Raw genomic sequence first — 21,800 nt, forward strand, 5'->3', positions numbered from 1 at the left:
ACTGCCGGGTGCAGTCCACTGGTGGTGCTTTGAAATGGAAGTGAAGACTCTAGCTTGTAAGATCAAAGAGATTGGGATGAGGAGATGTTTTCTCATTCTGAATTTTCAGATTTTGAAACACTTGTTTCTGTAGCTTTGATATTTTTTAGCTTTCTGGTTGACCCGCGGGTTGTTTTTGTTCTGAACAAAGAGGATGGAAAGCTGCCTTTGCTCCCATTCATGGATCTAATTAGGCATGTTGCCCAATCTGTAATAAATCATGGGTTTAGTTTTTCTTTGCTAAGGTGGTCAGAGGCCTTCAGGCATGAGTGACTTATTAAAATGTACTCTCATAGTTGGGGATGAATGATCATCCTGGTATTGTCAATCACCCAATAATTTTATATCCCCGAAGCTCTCCCTTGGTTATTCTGTACTACCCAAAGATGACATTTTATTCTCGTATTTGTTCTTAGACATGATTCACATTTTGCGATATCTAGAGCATAAGGAAATCATTCTAAATTCAGCAATTGTGCCAGTTTGACGAAAAAAACTTATTTTCCATATCCACAGAAATGTTAATCAGATTCTTGTTAGAACATGTGTAAGAAGTGGTTTTCATTGTCACAGCTCCTGATGTCAGATTACTAAAATAATTTATGTTTTGTTGTGGGAACATGGGTGCAGGCAGAGCCTTCCCAATCACACGACCACTCTAGGCCCACACGTCTTCATAATACACAGAAATTATTTGCATTTTGTGGTAACGAGCGAATGGCAGCAACAGCAGAATTTCAACGTGGCTGTTCTTTATTTGATTAAATATATTCTCTATTTATTCTTAAAAAAACTAATTTAAGTTAAACGGCAATAAACCATGATAATTTAGAAAACATGTTGAAACTGAGAGTGAAGAGAAATGTTCTCTACGTAAACCACACTGTAAACCATAAAACTTATTTTTGTCAACTGCTTCTCATGACAGTGGCTAGGAATCTGACATTTCTACTACAGTAGGCAAAAAAACATGTAAAATACACTCTCCCACATACCACATCACATCTCTATTTATATTTCCAAACTAAAAGCATTTCAGCCCCCAAAAGTGCTGAGTGTACTGTGTCCGTTTACACCAAGAGCTGTAAGTTCACACAGGCCTTACCTTAAACGGGTGCATTTGTGTGGCCAGGCCCCTCTACCCTCAAGCCATACTTAATGGATCAGGCCTGGCTCACCAAGAGAAAAACACTGCTCTTGATCCTAAAAGGTGGGGAACTGTTCAATGAACTCTGGTCAACACAAGACAAAATGAAAAGCTATTCTAGAAACCCGTCTAAAGCAGCCAGGATCACTTATCCACTTCAGGATGTGCCAGCAGTTAGTTATTCAACTACTTATGAAAGTGAGTTTTGTGAAAATTCATGTAGTTTGAGGCTGAGTATTTCAAAACTAGAAAAGGAATCTTAAGTTATGTTATGGTACATACAAAAATGACAGAAATGTGGCTAGTGCTCTGATGTCAGCTGAGATATATATTCTATACAGTTGACTAGATCTCAACAGATTTATAATAAAAACTTCCCCTTTCCACTTTGAGATCATAAGAAGTCAGCACAATCCGGTCTTATCCCTACAGAAAGGGCATTTACTTTGGGATGTAACGTTTTAAAACAATAATACAAACCTCCTGGGAGAATACCACAATAAATGTCTCAAAAACCACTCAGTTAATCCCAGGGTATAATCCGGCTGTTTTAAATTACTGCAGGGAATATTACGGGCCTTAATGACACTGTAACTGCTTAAAGCCAAAGAAAGCTAGAAAGAGAGGCCAAAAAGATGAGCTCAGAGCCAGCTGAAGTGACAACAAACATGTGGCTGTTTACTAGGGTTGGAGAGGTTTAGTCTGCAGATGTTTGTGGTCTCTGGAAGGCTTCAGAGGAATGAGTTGTTATGAAGATTTGCCGAGTTTGATGAGAGCAAGATTCTTCTTGGAGATGGCAGGCCCCAGACAGGGAGGCCCAATGGTAGAGACAGAATTTATAGATTTCTGTGGTCAGATCATACTCTACTGGTTCCACAATGTACATCAACAAATTAATATTGTACGGATGTCATTTCAAAGCCTCTTAAAGACGAGAGTCATTATTGAAGCCATTAGAGCACAGATGGTTCAAACTATATGCAGATATTCATACTTGCATTTTTGCATTATAGCTGCTTTTTTTTTCTGTTGAACTGTAATGAATTGTCTCATAATCTATTCCATCTTCTTGCCATTAGCAGGCTTTGAATGTTCACAAATAGGAGCAAAGAACTCATTTTCCAGAGCTTTAATCACACAAAGAGGGAATGCCTAATTCTCTAAATGAAATGGTCTGTGATCACTGAAGCAGAGATTTAATATATCACGGCAAATTAGGTAGATTTTAATAAATTACTTATCTCTCTGAATACTTTACATATGCTTAAGAAGGAACATAGCCTGTTTGCAAACAGTGAAAACCCACAGCCTATAAAAATCCTTTGAAGAAAATGACAAATAAAAAAGTAAATTAAAAAATGAAATGCATTATATCCTAGACCTCTAGAGACAATTCCTTTGCAGCATTGATTCACAGCTCCATTAAAAATATCAATTAAATCCTTCAGTGAGATTGAGTAAAAGCTAGAAAATTAACTTTCTGAGCTGCTTTTCAAGGATCTGGTTATCCAGATACACCCGAGCATTGTACAAGCTTGATGTAAATTTTTAAAAAATGATAAAAAGATACTCCTTTCAGGTCTAACTAAGCATATCAAAATCTGAGTCATATTTTTAGTATTTTCCTTCTCTGCCATAAGCTAAGTTTTCAAAGTGTAAATTTCATGTATAAATATTTCTTCTTTATATACACACATCCCTGGATCCATATGAGCATTACAAATATCTGAAAACAATACAAATATTAATAAGAAAAACTATACTTTTTAGGAAAGAAAAACAAAACTTGGAGTGATTTAATAAGTTGGTGCCAAGTCTTATTCTTTATATTTAATTGATAGAAACGGCATGCATCAAAGAAAATGCATACTGAGCTTTAATGTGCATAAAATGGATATTAGCATTTTAAAGAGGAAAATTAACACATTAATCCAAGTAATTTTCATATAGTGCTTCTAATAAAATCTTCACAGTATAAAACTCTTAATGAGGCTAATCATAGGCATTCCATTTAGTGGGACAATTAGGGATAACATAAAAGTATTTCTTTTTCAGAGGTTTTCTAAGATTTATGCTTTTTTGCTTATTAAAAATAAAAATGGGAATTGCATTTCAGTTCTTCATAAGGAAATGTGGAAAATGCAAATAGACTTTCTCATGTTATCATGTAGGTATAAATTATTGAGAAGGTGTTGCCCACTGTGGAGAACTTAAGTTCTCAAGGGGTGGCAGTCATGGGAAGAAGGGAATAGAAAAATAAACAAATGAAAAAGTATACAAAACATGAACACTTCAAACCCCGGTCCTCCCCGCCCCAGCTTGCTATGAATTATAGATTATATACACAAGAGTAATTACGGAAACCTCATCTAAGCGCTTTCATGTGAGCATTTACTCAGGAGTAGGAGATGCCTCTGGAACAGTTTCTTTCAAGCCTCCAAGTCATCTCTGAATTGCTCGTAGACAGACCGTAGGGCATGGAGTGCTTCGACTGTTACCCTGAGCTTGCCAATACCTCCACCACTTGCTCTGGCATCCAAAACTAGGGAGAGAATAGCAGAAAAGTGTTAATATCATTCAACAGATTTTTCTTGAGATAAGCCTAACTGAAATAGTAGTCGAAAAGATGAAAACAGCTCTATAAAAGTCCAAAATTCACTGGTATCAGAAATCTAAGAATTAAAGTTTGTCATGTGTGTATGGGGAGAAGGCAATGACACCCTACTCCAGTACTCTTGCCTGGAAAATCCCATGGATGGAGGAGCCTGGTAGGCTGCAGTCCATGGGGTCGCACAGAGTCGGACACGACTGAAGCGACTTAGCAGCATACATATTTCAGAGGTATGGCATGTAGGCATGTATGAATACACACTGCTTGTAGAGTTAAAACTAATTATCTGATCCTGACCTTTACCTAGTGGAAAGGCTATAGGATAATGATTCCCACATAGAAATCAGAATTTCTTCGGAAGAAACAAAAAGTCTAAAAGGGATCAAGATATGACAGTGAAGAATTTGTTCTAACATACAGTGTTAGCAAATCACAGAATGGCAACCCACTCTAAAGAAATTATGTGATCATAATTTGGAATGCTTATTTATCTAAGGAAAGCATTCCATTTAAAATAGATTATATGTGGGACTTGCCTGGAGGTCCAGTGGCTAAGACTTCTTGTTCCCCATTCAGGGGGCCCATGTTCGATCCTTGACTGGGGACTAGATGCCACATGCCACTAAGGGTTTGCATGCTGCCACTAAAGATCCCATATGCTACAACTAAGACGCAGCAGAGCCAAATAAATATTAAAAAACAGATGATATGTGAAATGAGAAAAAGTTAAAATGGCAGACCCAGAATCTTAAGGTCTATGGACTCGTTTTGAGGATCTATGAACAGATGTTGCAGGAAAGGAGATGTAACATTTTTGAGTGTCAGTGGGCTTCTCTGGGAAGGAGGCATAGCTTTCAGTGGTGTGCCAAAGGGAGATTGTTTGATCATTCTCTGAGTTCGGGGGTGGCAGTGAAATGGGCTGCTGATTCAGACTCCACCTTCTGTGAACAGGATACTTACTAGTGATTTAAGGCCAGAATTTTGGACCTGGTAAGTCTGAGAGCGCTTGGGAGTCTATATAGTTTCTTTTGTTTTTGTATGTGTGATTTTCTTGAACTTTTATTGTGTGTGTGCTTAATTCCAAGAAAATTTGTAAGGAAACCTTCATATAAAACTTAATATACAAAGATTTAGGTAGAGAAATGAGCAGGAAGGGAGACTTGGGGGCACAAGTGGTCCCCAGCACACAGAGGAGTCGTCACCTCTTCTTTGGGATGTTTCACGTCTGTCTGGCAAAGCAATAAAAACCTGACTCGACTAGTGTTTTAATTTTCTGACTCTTTCCCAGAACAAGGCCACAATAGCTGTCGACATCAGGTCAATATGGTCATTTGTGGTCTTGCAGGATGAGAAGATGGTGTGTGAAACAGAACTGACTGGAGAAGAGATTAAGAATACAAAGCAGAGATAATTTTGATCCTTTTTGTCTCTTGGTTCTGGCTGTCTTTATAGGATTTAGGTTAATATTTTAATCCTCTCATCTATTCTTCTATGCCTGCCAAAGTTGTGACATGTATATGATATGTATGTGATATGTACAGTTTATAAAATTTCCCAGAACAGGTTTCTAATTTGGTTACTTGGTCTAACTTGGTTAATTATTTGGCTTGATTCTGAATTTGGAGCACTTGATGCACATCCAGGGCAAGCTTGATGGCTGAATTATGCTATAAGCAGAGTGCCTGGCACTTAAGAGGTCCTCAGTTAAGTGTTCACTTAATGCACAAATCAATGAGTTAACAAACCATTTACATTCTTCCAGCTGTGGATGGCTCTGCTGACTTAAGAAGTGAGACTAGGACTCAGCCTCATTGCTCCATTTATTGTACAGCTCAGGCCATCCCTGATTATTATTATTAAAGGTCTTGATTTCGTAAAGTACAATTCCTTCAGCAGATTCTAAATGTGTTATATAAGGATAAAGAGTAGAAAATAGGCATTGGTGGGACTCACACCTGGTGAGGTGAAAGTCGAGGGGCAGACTTTTTGTAAAGAATCCCTAACTCCACCCTGAATGCTGATGAGAAGCAAGTGACCAAAATGACTCAGAGTTATTAGCTGTGACTCTATCACCAGACTGTAACATTGAATTAAAGAGAAGCCTTGCAAAAGACACTATAACGATCACTCAGAATAGCATGCCTTAGCTGAAGTGAGGCTTAACAGCATGAGGCTTCTATAAACAATATTAAAAACAATCCAGTGGCCAAATTACTGTCACACTCCCCAACCCCCCCATACTAACAAAATGAGTAATTCCTTGTGAAACACAATTAATTATTTTTAAATTTCTGTTGACTCAAAGGAAGGCAGAGAAGGAGGGGGATGCAGGGAGAGATTCCAGCTTTAGCAGAAAGTCAGCTTGAGTTGCAAAGGGTTCAGCTAGTGTGTGACTCAACATCTTTGCAGCCAGCAAAAAGGTTTTAATAAAGGCTTTGGATTTCAGCAATTGCTGGTGGTACAGATTGAGCAATACTTCCACCCGTACCATCGATATTTTGCTCGATGATGTCTCTCCCTTCCCGAAACACGTCAGCGAGGTCAACGTTAGCGATGCCAATGTCCTCACACTCCAGGTCCTGCTCGTCCTCAGGAGGGTCACTGACCACAGTGAAGCGAACACTGAGGAGGGGAAGGACAGAGAACATCACCAGAAAGTGAGAAGGAGACCACCACGAGCGAAACAAGACTCCCGAATGGGTGTGTTTTAAAAATCACAAACTGTGACACTTCAAAGTTTTCTATCATTCCAATAAAAAGAAAATTGTGTTAGATAAATTATTCTATGAATGATTAGCGCACACCCAGACTTCACATGAACACTAATTCACTTTTCTCAGCACTGATTACCATTTATCTCTAGAATCTGAGAAAATTACTAGGCGAAGAGAAGAACCAGATGTTCACTCTATTACACAATTATCTGATCATATTTTGACATGTCTACTGTTGAGGCTAAAAGGATCAAGTGAGTCAAGACCATGGAGGTTAGGGCAGTGTTTTCAACAGAAAGGTAACATTTTCTATAGAAACGCACAACTTTCGAGTTTCTACTAAGCAGCTTAACCAACTGTGTTCTATATATTCTGATTTATGTTAGATAAATGCTGTAGTTCCGCCCAACAGCTATATGAAATGTTTGTATTACTTCAGCAATCTTTTAACTTACAATCATAGCATCCAAGTTTTATTTTACTTTTAGACATATAATTGTAGGGTTCTGATGGAACTGATTTGAATTAGTGGCTTGTGTTGAGGCCAAACACGGATTGACCAAATGACAGGAATTTACAGTTAAGTAGTCTTTTGATATGTCTTGGCAGCACAGCTTAAACCATGAATCCTTGTAAACTACCATATTAACCATTTTCAAAATGTATCCATCCCAAATCAGATGCAAACAAGAAACTTGTTTCTTAGATAACATTCTTTGGTAAAAATCTAAGTCTCTGAGACATTGTGCCTTGAAAAATATGCACAGTTAAAATCCTTTCCAAATACTTACAGGTAAACATGACAATATTTTAAAATAATTTGCTAAAAGTATTCAACATTTCATTTCTTTACTAAGTCTCTGCTTTTTGGCTAGCAGTACATTTTGTTCAGGAAATAGAAATCCCTTTGGTTGAAACCAAAGGTAATACCTATTTACACAATAACTGTATAATTATGAAGACTACAGAATGGTCTGCAAAGTGGGTGAGATGGATATTTTATATGATGCATAAAATAGAGAAATTAAGTGGTTAACAACAAAGCCCTACTGTACAGCACAGGAAACTCTGCTCAGTGTTGTGTGGCAGCCGGGATGGGAGGGGAGTCTGGGGGAGAATGGATACATGTCTGTGTGTGGCTGAGTCCCTTCCCTGTTCACCTGAAACTGTCACAGCATTGTTAACCAGCTATACCCCAACACAAAATAAAAAGTTCAAAAAAAGATTAAGTGGTTAAGGGCATCCATTTTGGGCTCAAATTTCTGCCTTACTATTTATTAGCTGTGTGACTTTGTACAAATTACTTAACCTCTCTGATCTCAGTTCCCCTATCGGTAGGACAGTAATAATTTATTTGGCTCTTGTTAAGATCAAATTAGATGATACATTAAGCAGTACCTGGAACATAGTAAGCACTGAATAAGTGTTTGCTCTTTTATTATTATTATTTTTAACCTAGGTACAGTTCCTTAAGCCTCTCCATTTCTAAGGGGAGAGAAAAAGAAGGCATGGGAAAAGCTTGTTTCAATAGAAAACAGAGACACCCAAATTACCCAATGGCTATATCACTCAAACAAGAAGAATAATGAGTGTGCTTAGAAAAGCATGAATTAGAAGTGATATTTGATGCACATTTTATACCCACAAGACTTACAGAGAAGACAGAGGCTACAAGATTATAATAATAATGTTAAATGTTATCCTTAAATAATGTCTCATTTAAGGATAATATCTATCACTTTACAAATGCAGACTACAACCTCCACTGAATATATGAGAATTCCGAGACAAAAAGGGAAAAAAAAAAAAGCCTTCTAAATGCCAACTAAAGGGCTAAACATTAGAAAAAGCAATACTTCTGGTTTAAATTCTATCAAGAGCAAAGTGAGATATCAAATACAAAAATAAGAAATTAGTGTTAGGCTGAAAAGGGAAGAAGGTGCACTGAGACAGTTTAAAAACTATTTAGTTTAGCCTTGGTTTAGGCTACACTGTATATACACATACATGGACTCATACGGACACATCTCATCTTACCTTGAACCCTGTCAGACAAGAGAGATGGAACCCTGCTTTATGTGCTGAAGAGGCTTCACTAACCAGCTTAAATGTCATCTCCTTGGATATGCCTTCATGTTGTTATTATTTTCTTTACTCCTACTTTTTTTTTGGCTGGGCTACATGGATCTTGAGATCTTAGGCCAGGGATCGAGCCCAGGCCTGGCAGTGGAAGCTTGGAGCCCTAACCACTGGACTGCCAGGGGATTCCCTTCATGTTATTTTCTATTTTAGCAGCTTGTTTAGCTTTCTCTTAGTACCTACTGTAATGCATAGTTGGTCGACTATACATTCCATGAGTGCAGAGACTTCCTCTTATCCAGCATTTTCGTTCCTGATACTTAGGTAGGGATCACAAATGTTTGTTGAACTACTATGTGAACTGCAAAACTGAAGTCCTAGTTGAAGACTGGCTGGAGAAGGCCAGCTTTGGGCTGGGTGGGCCTCAAGATTGAGACCTCAAACGTTGCTTGCTGTCATTTAGGAAACCAGAAGACATTGGAACTCCTTAGATCATTTTCTAAAATGACATTTCTGATTCCTTCCACATTCTGAAATACTTCCTTTTTATATGAAACCGGATAGAAGAGACTAAGGGTCACCTGTGAGTTTTACGCTGGATCTGCACAGTAGAACACTTGCAGGGAAGAAATGAAACCAAAAAGGAGCCTTAAGTCAGTAACAAAACTATGACTTCAAAGAATAGTTTTCAGACTCCCATTTCAATGCGTTGCCTCACTTTTAATGTGACGCTTATCTACTTGTAAATATAGCGTGGGGCAGCAAGCAAAGGCGCTACATGTAATTCACTATATTATACAATGCACATCATTTTATGTGTGTCAGGGAAGTTTGGTCAAACTTATCTAGCTGTGGCTGAATATGGTATCACCAGTTTACGAGAGGGATGCTGTCTGAGCAAAAGCGTTCTCATAATCTAGGAGGTACTTGAAGTAATGTGACCTCAGAGTATTTATAAGAAGCAAGAACATTCACTGGAATCAAAACTGTCTTTTGCCTGTGGACAGATGCAAATTCTTTTTTTTTTTCCCTAAGAAAATGACACTGCCTCCCGCGATGGCCCCGTCCCTCCCCTGGCAGTCAGAGGAGCTTGCGGCTGGTGCTCCAAGGCCTCACTCGGCTGTCATCAGCCCTGAGTCAGTCACTTTGCCCCTGCAGTGCCTTTTGCTGCGTATTTCTAAAATGACATGAACATTTGTGTCTCTGGGGGGCATTTGGAAATGTTAAGGGAAGCAATGATGGGAGAGTGGGAGTAATTATAGTTATTGTGGACTTCTTTATTTTTTAAAGCTCAGTTCTGGACAGTGATAACCTAGCTTGTTGACTGCAGAGAAGCAGGTGACACGGCCAGTGCTGTCTAATCACTAGTGACCCGCGGTGCCTGAGGGACTGGTGGTATGTGAGGGGCCTTGAAAGAAGCCCAAGTATACAAAGTAAGTAAAACCTGAGTGATTATCTACCGTCCTGGGAAAAACACCAAACCTCGAAGTAATTAACAGGGTTTTCCTACTCTTTCTTCAGAATCAAGATCCAAGGAAACAATACATGTATTTCAAGGACTTAAAGAAAAAGCCACTGTCAGATCCTAAGAGCTAAGAATTTCAGTTTGCTTTCATGAAACAGAAGATTGGATGCTAGTTTGAAAGCTCTTTTGAAAAATCTAATGTTGTGAACATTCACTTCATGACCTCCAGGAAAGAGATGAACTTGAGACTCTTTCTCAGGCTGGGGCCTAAGCTCAGGTAAGGCAGTGAGAGGCTGTGTCATCATGGGCCATAAAGGCAAGGAGAAGACAATGGGGAGATAAAGGGTCCCCCTCCAGGCCAAGGGGGACAAGCCAGTAAAGGGGCACCACTGAAGCCCCACTCAGCATTCACAGGCAGCACTGAGATAACTCCTGAGACTGCATGGATGGGAGTTCACTCAAATGCACGAAGTCACTAAGATCATGTGCTTTTTCTCCTTCTCAAAAGGGTTTAACTTCTATATGGACCCAAAATGCAAAGTGCCCTGTTTAAATTGGCCAAAAAAGACATTAAAAATAACATGAAATGATGAATTATTAAACCCTGATAGTGATGTAAAAATGTCTAAAAGGCTGAGGAGCTGTTACAAGTAATATTATTACATACTTACTACTGCTTATCATGACTGCAGTGACTACCTACCATGCTGCACTTAAGCTCTTGTGTGAGGAGTTATTCTATCCATCTAACATGTATCATCTCATTTAATCCTTACAACCACCCTATATGGAATTACTGTTTCCATTTTACAGGGGCAGAAAGTGAGGCATGGTGGTGGTCTGAGGTTCGACAGCTAGTGACCGAACAGGAAGTTATACTCCAGACACTGGGTCCAGAGCGCCCCCTCCTGGCAATCCTTGTTGGGAGCTTTACAGTCACAGTGGCAGTGGGGTACTTTATATACTAACTACACTGTACAGGTCTTTTGGTTTGCAGAGCTCTGTAGGATCTTTACAGCTACTTTGTATGATAGGCAGGGCTATGATATTTCTAGGAGGAAAGAGACGCAGAGAGGTCACATACTCGTTCAAGGACACAGCGAATGAGAGAAGTTGTGTTCTGCTTCCTTATCTCGTGCTTTTTTTTTTTTTAACCACACCATGCTACCTTGTATAAACCATCAGGTAATTTAGAATGCTTAAAATATACCTTCTATTAGGCATCTCTTGTTTCAGCAGTATAGCTTTTAAGATGTCTCTCTTGGCCTGGTTGTTTTCTTTATCCATGTAGATCACTAAACCAAAAAAAAAAAAAAACCACAAAACTCACAGGAGGCAGTCACTCAGGAATATGCTACGTCAGTACCATTCTGTATTTGTATAAATACCTGTTTTTAGAGACGCGTGCCACCTTGCTTGTACGCCTGGGAAAAGAAAGCAGCGCTGGAAACCAGAATCAAATCTGAATAGTCATGTGATCTAATGTCATGTCACTGGCAGGCCTCTGTGCACACTGTCAGAGAAGATACGAGCAACATCTGAGAGTGCCACATCGCTGTCACTGCCTGTTAATGGCAGTGGCAGTCATGACAGTAAAAGCCAGCGGTCTTTATTGCTTTGTATTTGAGGGATTTACTGCATTTTCTTTCACCCAAGGAGAGAGTGATAATGATAATGTATGGCAGAGAGCTTGTCCTTCCTGACAGCCCCGGTAATTTAATCCTTCTTTCCTGCCACAATAAGAAATAAAAGAGGCATCCTAGTGCGTTGGGTTGAGGAAATCCACAGGCTGATGTTTGTTCGTGGTTGGGTGGGGGGTACGGGATAGACTTCTGGAGGGAGGCGGGGAGAGGCTTCTTTGGGTGTGAAGTGTCTGTGGTTTTAAAGGTACATGCTGCATGCAGGGATGTGGCTAGACTTTACTGAGCTGAAATATCAGATTAGATAACTCATCTGAGTCCCACCAGGAAGAAGACGGTGAACACGTAAAAGTAAAGAAGTGTCTGCACTTTGGGAAAATGGCATCTTGGAGTGTGAACACTTCAATTTTCATCCGCTTATTTTTTTTCTCATCTTGGCAGCCCTTCAGCCATACCTTAGCTGTGGAAGGAAGACATTTCTTTTTCAGGTGCCATTTTGGAGTTAAAGTCTCTCTGGTGACCAGATCTCAATTTAGAGATTATCCCTTTATCACACACAGAGTGAAAGATACCACAACAATTCTAAAGCCAGGTTTCACTGGGAACAAACATATTTTATACTGAGAATGTTTCCCTGGACAATTTGAGTTCAATCTCAAATTATGATGCTATCAACTCATTTAATCCTTGGCTCAGTTGACTAAAAACTGAGGGCCAAAGACGGTACATGCCAGGCACTGAGTTAGGCACACATGCTGAGGGGCACAAAGGTCTGTGTAGGGGTGGGCTGGTGGTTTAAGAGAAGGAAGAACCAAGGTCAAACTACAGCCTTGAGCTTATTGTTCTTTGCACGATACCGTACTAGTGAATGTGGCCAATTATATAAGTTACTGTGATTTACACAAATCGAAAAAGACAAAGGGTTCGTGTAAATTTTATAAATATAGTGTGTTACCTATCAATGCTAAAATGTCATGCTTTTTAAAAAAGTCATTCTCTTCCACTATGGGAAGAGCAACGGGACCTCATTTTAGCCACCAGAACCCACTTGCCAATGCAAGAGATCTAAGAGATGTGGGTTTGATCCCTGGGTGAGGAACATCCCCTGGAGAAGGGAATGGCAACCCCCTCCAGTATTCTTGCCTGGAAAATTCCATGGACAGAGGAGCCTAGTGGGCTACAGTCCACGGGAATGCAAAGAGTCGGACACGACTGAAATGACTTAGCATGCACAGCACACCACATTTTATGTCTTCTGATGGGTATTCAGGTTGTTCACCGCCTGGCTGTTGTGAATAATGCTGTGCTGAACATGATGTACAAACTCTGTCAGAGTCCTTGCTTTTAATTCTTTTAGGTGTGTTTCCAGAGTATAATTGCTGAATCTTTGGCAATTCTATGTTCAACGTTTTAAAAAAACATCTTTACCACTGAATAATACTTTGGCTACCTGATGTGAAGAGCTGACTCTTTAGAAAAGACCCTGATGCTGGGAAAGACTGAAGGCAGAAGGAGAAGGGGACGACAGAGGACGAGATGGTTGGATGGCGTCACCGACTCAATGGACATGAATTTGAGAAAGCTCCAGGAGATGGTGAAGGACACGGAAGCCTGACGTGCTGCAGGCCACGGTGTCGCAAAGAGTTGGGACACGACTGAGCGACTGAACAACGGCACTAAAACTGGTAAAAACTGGTATAGCTGGGACACGTTTTGCTTTTGCTTCATTCAGTTGACTGCTGCTGCTAAGTTGCTTCAGTCGTGCCCGACTCTTAGCGACCCCATGGACTGCAGCCTACCAGGCTCCTCCGTCCATGGGATTTTCTAGGTAAGAGGACTAGCACACTGTATTTCCTAGTCTCTTAACAAAGATAAAAACAGTGATGGCCACCATTTAGTGAGTGACATTCATGTACTACATCCTACACTCAATATTTTGCTTACTGCAATCACATCTGTTAAGAACCATGCTGACCCACAATTTACAGACGATCATGCAGACCTAGAGAAGGTAAGTCATTTGCCTCAAGTAACATGGCTAGGAAGTGGCGGAGCTAGAATTTGAATCCAGGAAGGTCTGCCTCATGGCCTGCCTTCTTAACCTCCGTGCTAAACCTCCTTATTCCACATGAGGCCAGAACTCTTCCTGTTGTTTAAGCTGCAACCATGCTGTTAGCACAGGCTGAAATGTGAGCGAGTTCCATCACTGTGTCAAGAGAAGCCACCTCACTCTCCTTTCACGCTTTCTTAAAAGGGATATTGCTTCCTTAAACTTGGTACCTTAACCAATGCTCTTGACTGAACACTTCCAAAAATTCCTTTCGACAAATAATAAATGCTGGAGAGGGTGTGGCGAGAAGAGAACCCTCCTACACTGTTGGTGGGAACGTAAAATGGTGCAGCCACTATGGAGAACAGTATGAAGTTTCCCTAAGAAACTAAAAACAGAACTACCATATGAGCCAGCAAGCCCACTCCTGGGCACATATCCAGAGAAAACTGTAAGTCAAAATGAAACATGCACCCAAATGTTCACTGCAGCACTATTTACAGTGGTCAAGCCACGGGAGCAACCTACACGTCCATCAACAGATGCGTGAAGAAGACGTGTGGGAGGGGTGTGTGTGCACACAGTATACACCACATCTCGCAAACAGATGTATGTGTACACAATGGAGCATTACTCAGCCACTGAAAAGGATGGAATAATGCCGTGCGCAGCAACACGGATGGACTGAGATGACCACACTAAGTGAAGGAAGCCAGACAAAGAAAGACAAGCATTATGTGATATTACTTATATGTAGAGTCTAAAAAGAAGGAAAAAAGACAGATGAACTTATTTACAAAGCAGAGAGAGAAAACAAACTTACGGTTACTATAGGGGAAAAGGTAGGGCGAGGGATAAATTAGGAGTTTTGGATTAATAGATTCACACTACTATACATAAAACAGATAGACAATAGGGACCTACTCTATAGCATATGGGACTATACTCAGTATTTTGTAATAACTTATAAGGAGAAAAGAATCTGAAAAAGAAAGATATATATATCTGTATGTGTGTATATATATATATATATCTGTATGTATATATGTAATTGAATCACTGTACACCTAAAACATACAACACTTTACAACTATACTTGAAAATAAAAAATTTCCTTTTAGAAAAAACTCCAGCTACACACTGATGAGTTTGGTTCTCCAAAAGTGTACCAAGTGAGAAGTACAGCTCTCCTGCTTGTATAAATGAGGCCTTCGGGAACTTAATCTATCCTAATGGTTCTTAGTCCTTAATATGCATCAGAATCCCTGCAGGATGTGATAAAATGCAGATGACTGGGCTCACCTTCAATTTCTAACTCCGTAGGTATGGGGAAGGCCTGAGAATCTGCATGTCTAACATCTTCCCAGCTGCTGGTCAGGATACTATTGAGAACCAAGGTTTAGACCCTTGGTGTTTTTTAAATCAGCTCCTTCTCTGATTTTTGAAAAGGATCAGAAACTAGTAAACATTTTTTTGTGTGTTAAACATGTGGGAGACACTTAGGTTACCTCTAATCAGGTTATGATCCCAAGAATATCCATTTGATATTCTGAATTATGTGGGTTAAAAAAAAATCTACATTTCAAAACTTAAAATATCCATTAAAAAGCAATCCTGGTGATTATGAAATGAATCTGAACTCTCCAAAAAGTAAGATAATTACCTTTCATTCTCATCAGAAGCCACATGGGTATAGGATTTGCTAGAATTTGACATAAATTTACTGAATGGATGTGTCTCAAAAAAGATACAAACCAGTAGTCCAAACACTTGAGGTGATCTTGAATTCTCTACCATTAAAAACACAACCCACGTACACGTATAACTGATTCACTTTGCTATACAACAGAAACTAGCAAAACACTGCAAAGCAACTCCAATAAAAAGCAAAATTCAGAACGACATCCCTCACTTCTGCAGGTTGGGGAAATCCCTGTTTTCTTTAGCAATGTTATTTGGCAAAAGAAATACAGATAGTTTAATTATATAAGGGGGCTTCCCAGGTGGCACTAGTGGTAAAGAACCCACCTGTCAATGCAGGAGACATAAGAGATGCAGGTTCGATCCCTGGGTCTGGAAGATCCCCTCGAGGAGGGCACAGCAACCCCCTCCAGTATTCTTGCCTAGAGAATCTCATGGACAGAGGCACCTGGCAGGCTAAGGGTTGATAACCTTGAATCTCAGATAACTTTTGTGTTAAAGTATTATCTCCCCTTAGTCCTTATCTTTGCCAAGTTTTTCCTCCCATTAGTAACAAAATCTAAAGTTCTGCTTCTTTTTCATCTTCTGAATTAAACTTTAATTGTTCCAACAGATAGACTGTTCAGTGCTCAGAGACTAAAGGCCTAGATCTGTATAAGACTCATAAAAACTTTGGACGATTTCATTAATCTTTTTTCCTTCCCACTGTCAGCTCTCTAGAAGATGTTATTCAGCCCAGACAACATTCTTTAGCTCTACCATTAATCTTATTTTTTTTTTAACCAAACTATTCTCTTGCTCTCTCAGCATTCTCCAAGCAACATTTTCAAGCTCAATAAAATATAACTTTTGTTTTTGCTACCGACGTCTAGCAAGTTAATTCAACTTTGATTCTTTTTTTTCCCCCTAGTGTTAGTAGCCCTAAAAAAAAGATCTATTTTGTGTATGTGAAACTGGTACTAACACCTCTTAATAAAGACTGAATTAGGCTATGAATAATCCTGGGGATCACTAGTCTAAACCTCTCATTTTATGTACCTAATTCAGGCCTCAGTATACAAATCCCTTCTGAGTAGATTCAAGTCATACTGCAGAGTAAAATCATCGCAAGGTTCAGTTCACCTCTCAACTGGAATGGTGTTCCAAAAGGAGACAGCATGTACTAGCTGGCCTTTAAATTTTCTGTCTCAGTTAAAAAGTCAGTTTGGAAATAAAACTACTTTCACTAACATTTAATAAGATTTGGAAGATGTAAGGCTATATTATATTGACCTTTTATATCAAGTAACTTGTGAATGCTAAATCATTACAATAATTAGATAAATGAGATTAGTTATTTATGAAGCAAAGATTCAAGGAAATTCTCCTACAAGGAAGGAGATGCAAACCTATTAATTTAAAAATAAGCACTTTCAATATGTCTTCCTTAAGTGAAAAATAAGCCTTCTACAAGGTTAATAATAATTATTTCTCAAATTTGCCGATGATCTAGGACTTCGTTTTTTTAGATACAATAGATATAAGACAGCATTAACTTGCTTCTAAGCCCAAAGTACATTTCTCTCCCTTCCCACCATATAAATATCCTTAAAATTCTTTTCAATTAACCTTGAAAATTCTGTATAGTCAAAACTCAATAGGTAGAAATAGAAGCTGCAAAAAGTATAGTAAATACTTCTAAAGAATTCAATTCTAATAGATTATTGGTTTTCTTGTTGCTATCAGGTGACTATTAATAATTCATCAGAAATACTAAAATACCAATTAGTTAGTAGTATATCTTGTAGTAAAAGGAAAATATAAAAAAAACAAAAACCAAAAACCAAATGAATGCCAACTAACCAACCTGAAGTGAGTGAAAGTTGCTTAGTTGTGTCCGACTACCTGCAACCGCAGGGGGTATACAGTCCATGGAATTCTCCAGGCCAGGATACTGGAGTGGGCAGCCGTTCCCTTCTCTAGGGGATCTTCCCAACCCAGGGATCCAACTCAGGTCTCCTGCATTGCAGGTGGATTCTTTACCAGTTGAGCCACAAGGGAAGCCCGAGAATACTGGAGTGTGTAGCCTACCCCTTCTCCAGCGGATCTTCCTGACCCAGGAATCGAACCAAGGTCTCTTGCATTGGAGGTGGATTCTTTACCAATTGAGCTTTCAGGGAAGCCCCAACCTAGCAACTGACAAAAAGCCCAAACAGACCTAGGCCATCATGTGAGACTGAACAAAATCCAGGAAACTCGAGCATGTACCACAGGTTTCCCCCAAAGAATAACGTGCATTGCTCCTTAAGCAAATGGAAACATCTGTTGTGCTGCATGGCCAAATTTCTCAATGCATAACCAACTTCTAAAAAACAATTTTGTTGTCAGTTCAACCAAACAGTCTCCTGCTAACCTTTACAATGAATAATAATTAAAAAAAACAGAAGAGCTTGTCTCTTTTCTTGGGAGTACCTTCATTAAAATTAGTTTAGTAACAGTTTTTTCATTACTAATAAATACTGTGATTATGGCTTACTTTTCTGATACTTTGCAGTTAAAAGATCTCTAGAAAGTGTGAGGTAGTTTTTGGAAATGTTCTGTTAGATCAGGTCAGTGATAGGAAGGAGAAATCAGATTCTTATCCTGACCACACTACTTATTCCCCAGTGACTTCTCAACTTACCTCTTAATCATAGAATGATAGAATCTGAACCGGAAGGGTTCTTAGCACCTTATTCAATAGATAAAATGGGGAATCATGAAATTTAAACACCTTGCCCAAGTTCTCATAACTAGTAAGAACTTTTGATACAAGGTAGACTAGACCCGCTCTCTGGATACTCATGATTACTATCTCAAGCAATGAACATGTTTCTAAAAATGCCAGTTGCAAAACAAACAAACCATGAGCATTCACAACCCTATTGGTACAATAGTATGATTGTACATATTGATCAAAATGAAATTTACAAACCTTGTGAGAAAAAAATATTGGTGTTCAACTAGCATGAGATGGCCTATTTTGCTAAAGATAACACAACGCTCCATCTTTCTGGTTTGTTTTAACATAGGGCTTTTGAAGAACTTAATAAGCAGTTTTAATTTATGGTCATGGCAACCTGATAAGATTTTTTACTCCCCTCTAATTAAAAGACGCTTACTCCTTGGAAGGAAAGTTATGACCAACCTAGATAGCATAGTCAAAAGCAGAGACATTACTTTGCCAACAAAGGTCCGTCTAGTCAAGGCTATGGTTTTTCCAGTAGTCATGTATGGATGTGACAGTTGGACTGTGAAGAAAGCTGAGTGCCGAAGAATTGATGCTTTTGAACTGTGGTGTTGGAGAAGACTCTTGAGAGTCCCTTGGACTGCAATGAGATCCAACCAGTCCATTCTGAAGGAGATCAGCCCTGGGATTTCTTTGGAAGGAATGATGCTAAAACTGAAACTCCAGTACTTTGGCCACCTCATGCGAAGAGTTGACTCATTGGAAAAGACTCTGATGCTGGGAGGGATTGGGGGAAGGAGAAGGGGACGACAGAGGATGAGATGGCTGGATGGCATCACTGACTCGATGGACGTGAGTCTCAGTAAACTCCGGGAGATGGTGATGGACAGGGAGGCCTGGTCTGCTGCGATTCATGGGGTCGCAAAGAGTCGGACATGACTGAGTGACTGAACTGGACTGAACTGAATTATACACTGATACCTACTATCCTTAAAATCATCCTAAAGTTGGTTGATCTAAGAATTTACAGAGTACCTATTGGGTCTGTACTGGCCTAGCAGATTTTCATGTGAACTAGCTAATAGGTGATAAAGCCTTAAAACAGAAAACCTGCCGGCTGTTATGAAGGGATGTGTGGGCTAAAAATGAAAAGATACTGTAAGAACATATATCAATTAAAATCCTGAACATCTAGACACTAGGAGAGATAAACATGCATGTTGTAAAAAAACATCTGTGTGACGATACTGAGCAGAAATGCGGAAAAAAACAGGACATTCAATTGTTAGCATCGTATGATTTAAAAAAAACTAGTACTTTTATTCCCCTTGAAATACATTTTTTTGATTAAATTCAACTTTAGATGCAGGTGGCATTTTTCTACTGATACTGTGATATGGCAGGAAGATCTAGAACATCTTTTTCCCACTGTTTTTGATATAACTTTTACAGTTAAACATTACAGTTGTCCCTTAGTCAGTTGTCAAGGGGGGTTGGTTCCAGGATTTTGCAGCTATCAAAATCCAAGGATGCTCAAGCCCCTTATATGAAATGGCATAGTATTTGCATATAATCTGTGCACACCCTGTATACTTTAAATCATCTCTGGATTACTTATGAAACTTTATGATGTAAATAGTTGTGAATGCATGATAAGTATAAGTTTTGCTCCTTGGAATTTTCTGGAATTTTTTCCCCCAAGTGTTTTCCATTGTGTTTTAGTTAAATCTGAAGATGCAGAATCCACGGACACAAAGGGACAACTGAATTTTAAATTTAATTTCTTAATCCTTATGCTACAGGTTTGACTTTCATTAATCTATTCTGATAATACTTCCATGATTTTATGTGAACATTAGACAATTGTACTTTCTCGTGTTCCTCTGGCTTCCTTCACAGAAAAAAGTCTATATTATAAATACCATACCTACCATAGCTATAATTGTAGTAGACCCACTGGCCGCTCTTGGGTTTTGGAAGTGACACGGGTGTCTCTTCAGCGGGAAGACTGTAGAATCGGCACTCCACGAAGAGTCGCTGGATAGTGTCATCTGCAGTTACTCGGGAATCATTAAGGCTAAGGGCTATGATCTCAATCCGGATTTTTTCTGGTGGCTGTTTAAAGAGCAAAAACAAAACACAATAAAGAAACAAAAAAAAAAATGAACAAAAAAAAAAATCCTTTACTCTTTTTTCACTGTCAATTTTAAATAAAACATGAAGGTACTTGGCCTTCATTGATTTCTTTTTTTGGAAGGTATTGTACCCTACAGTCTAGTTACACATGATAGATTATTCACGACAGAGAGAGAAAGAATGAGCTTCCAGTGCCCCAGGGTTTGAAGTTAACAGTGTCATGGCAATAGTCTCCTGATTTACATTTGAGGCTATAAATACCCGCTAGTAGTCCATCAGGAGTGAAGATTATGAGATCTTCATCTCCAATTGCTTTCAGAATGACACACATCAGTTGGCCTTGTTTCAAACTATGTAGTGAAATACGCGTTTATCACTGCTTTTATTTTACTCTCTGGTACCTGAGAAAGTTTTGGTTATTCAAAGATCAAAGCCTGTTGAACACTTTATACTATTATGCTAACATAAATAACTGTATGAATCCATATTAAGCAGGGCTACAGCTCATTCTCTTGTGTATTCTTCCATAACATATTTCATTTAATGAGCAATAAGTTTTCAAACAAAAGACAAATTTTTATTGAATTTAACATAATTTTCTTACAATTATCTCATTTTTACAGAATTAATGAAAAAATATACTTGTGTAATTTTCATCTCAATCCTTATTTAATAGATTTTAGTGTAACAAACATTATATGTGAGTCATATGTTTCCTTGAACAATAATTTAAAACAAATGATAGACTATGACTTAAAAATTAGATCACACCAAGATAATTCCTCAGTTAAATGTTTACATTGAATTTAATTTTAAATGTTTACAATTTAAAATTTGTTCTTTATTCCCCCTTACTAAATTTCTCTTTATTAAATTCAGAGGTATGCTACTGTAAATTATATAACTTAAAATAATACTAAAAATCCTGATACTAAGACCTGCTTATATAACTTTTAGGAATTCATTGTCAAATGTAAATCAGTGTGTAATTTCACCATAGCAATTACTATTTTGATATTTCAAAGTATATAATATAATTAATCAAACTGAAAAGCATAAGTACCCTATTGTAAAGAATATTCCCATAAAGAACAATTTCCATTGCTGGCAAACCCCCTCAATATTTGATGAAGTAATTTTACCCCCTTCTTTCAAAAGACATTTTCTTTTATTAGGTATTCTAAGACACTTTAACTAAAAACCCAAATCTGAATATTTCAATAAGGTTATTTTATTATTCAGTAGATTCATGGAAATTTTACTAGGATGACAGAGAAAATTCCACACCATTCTGTCTCCACTAATACAGGTACAAGGCTGCAGCTGGCAATATTACTAGGATTAGCATAGTATGATGAAATATTTAAAGGAAAATTTTTTCTAAAACCTAATAAATCAAATGACTGCCAAATGTCATTAAAGTGATGGTCTTTGACTTGAATATGCTTTTCATATTCAAATTTGAAAAGAAAGAGATGAAAGCCTGGAAAGGTTACTCGGTTTCAACTAAT

General features: G+C 38.5%; 1 protein-coding gene across 4 annotated transcripts in view; it reads right to left on the reverse strand.

The window, feature by feature from the left end:
- Positions 1–770: 770 nt before the first annotated feature.
- Positions 771–21,800, reverse strand: part of RPGRIP1L (RPGRIP1 like) — a 98,462-nt gene continuing 77,432 nt past the window's right edge. For 3 of the 4 annotated variants that reach the window (XM_070771933.1, XM_070771931.1, XM_019979973.2), the window contains 4 exons: positions 20,085–20,268; positions 11,266–11,350; positions 6,286–6,419; positions 771–3,728 (listed from right to left, as the gene is read on the reverse strand). In XM_070771933.1, the coding sequence (XP_070628034.1) occupies positions 3,616–3,728; positions 6,286–6,419; positions 11,266–11,350; positions 20,085–20,268 (516 nt within the window). In that variant the 3' untranslated portion in view covers positions 771–3,615. The remainder of the gene's footprint in view (positions 3,729–6,285; positions 6,420–11,265; positions 11,351–20,084; positions 20,269–21,800) is intronic. The other variant, XM_070771932.1, reaches the window with a different exon arrangement.

This window comes from Bos indicus, chromosome 18 (genome assembly GCF_029378745.1).
Source record: "Bos indicus isolate NIAB-ARS_2022 breed Sahiwal x Tharparkar chromosome 18, NIAB-ARS_B.indTharparkar_mat_pri_1.0, whole genome shotgun sequence".
Taxonomy (NCBI): domain Eukaryota; kingdom Metazoa; phylum Chordata; class Mammalia; order Artiodactyla; family Bovidae; genus Bos; species Bos indicus.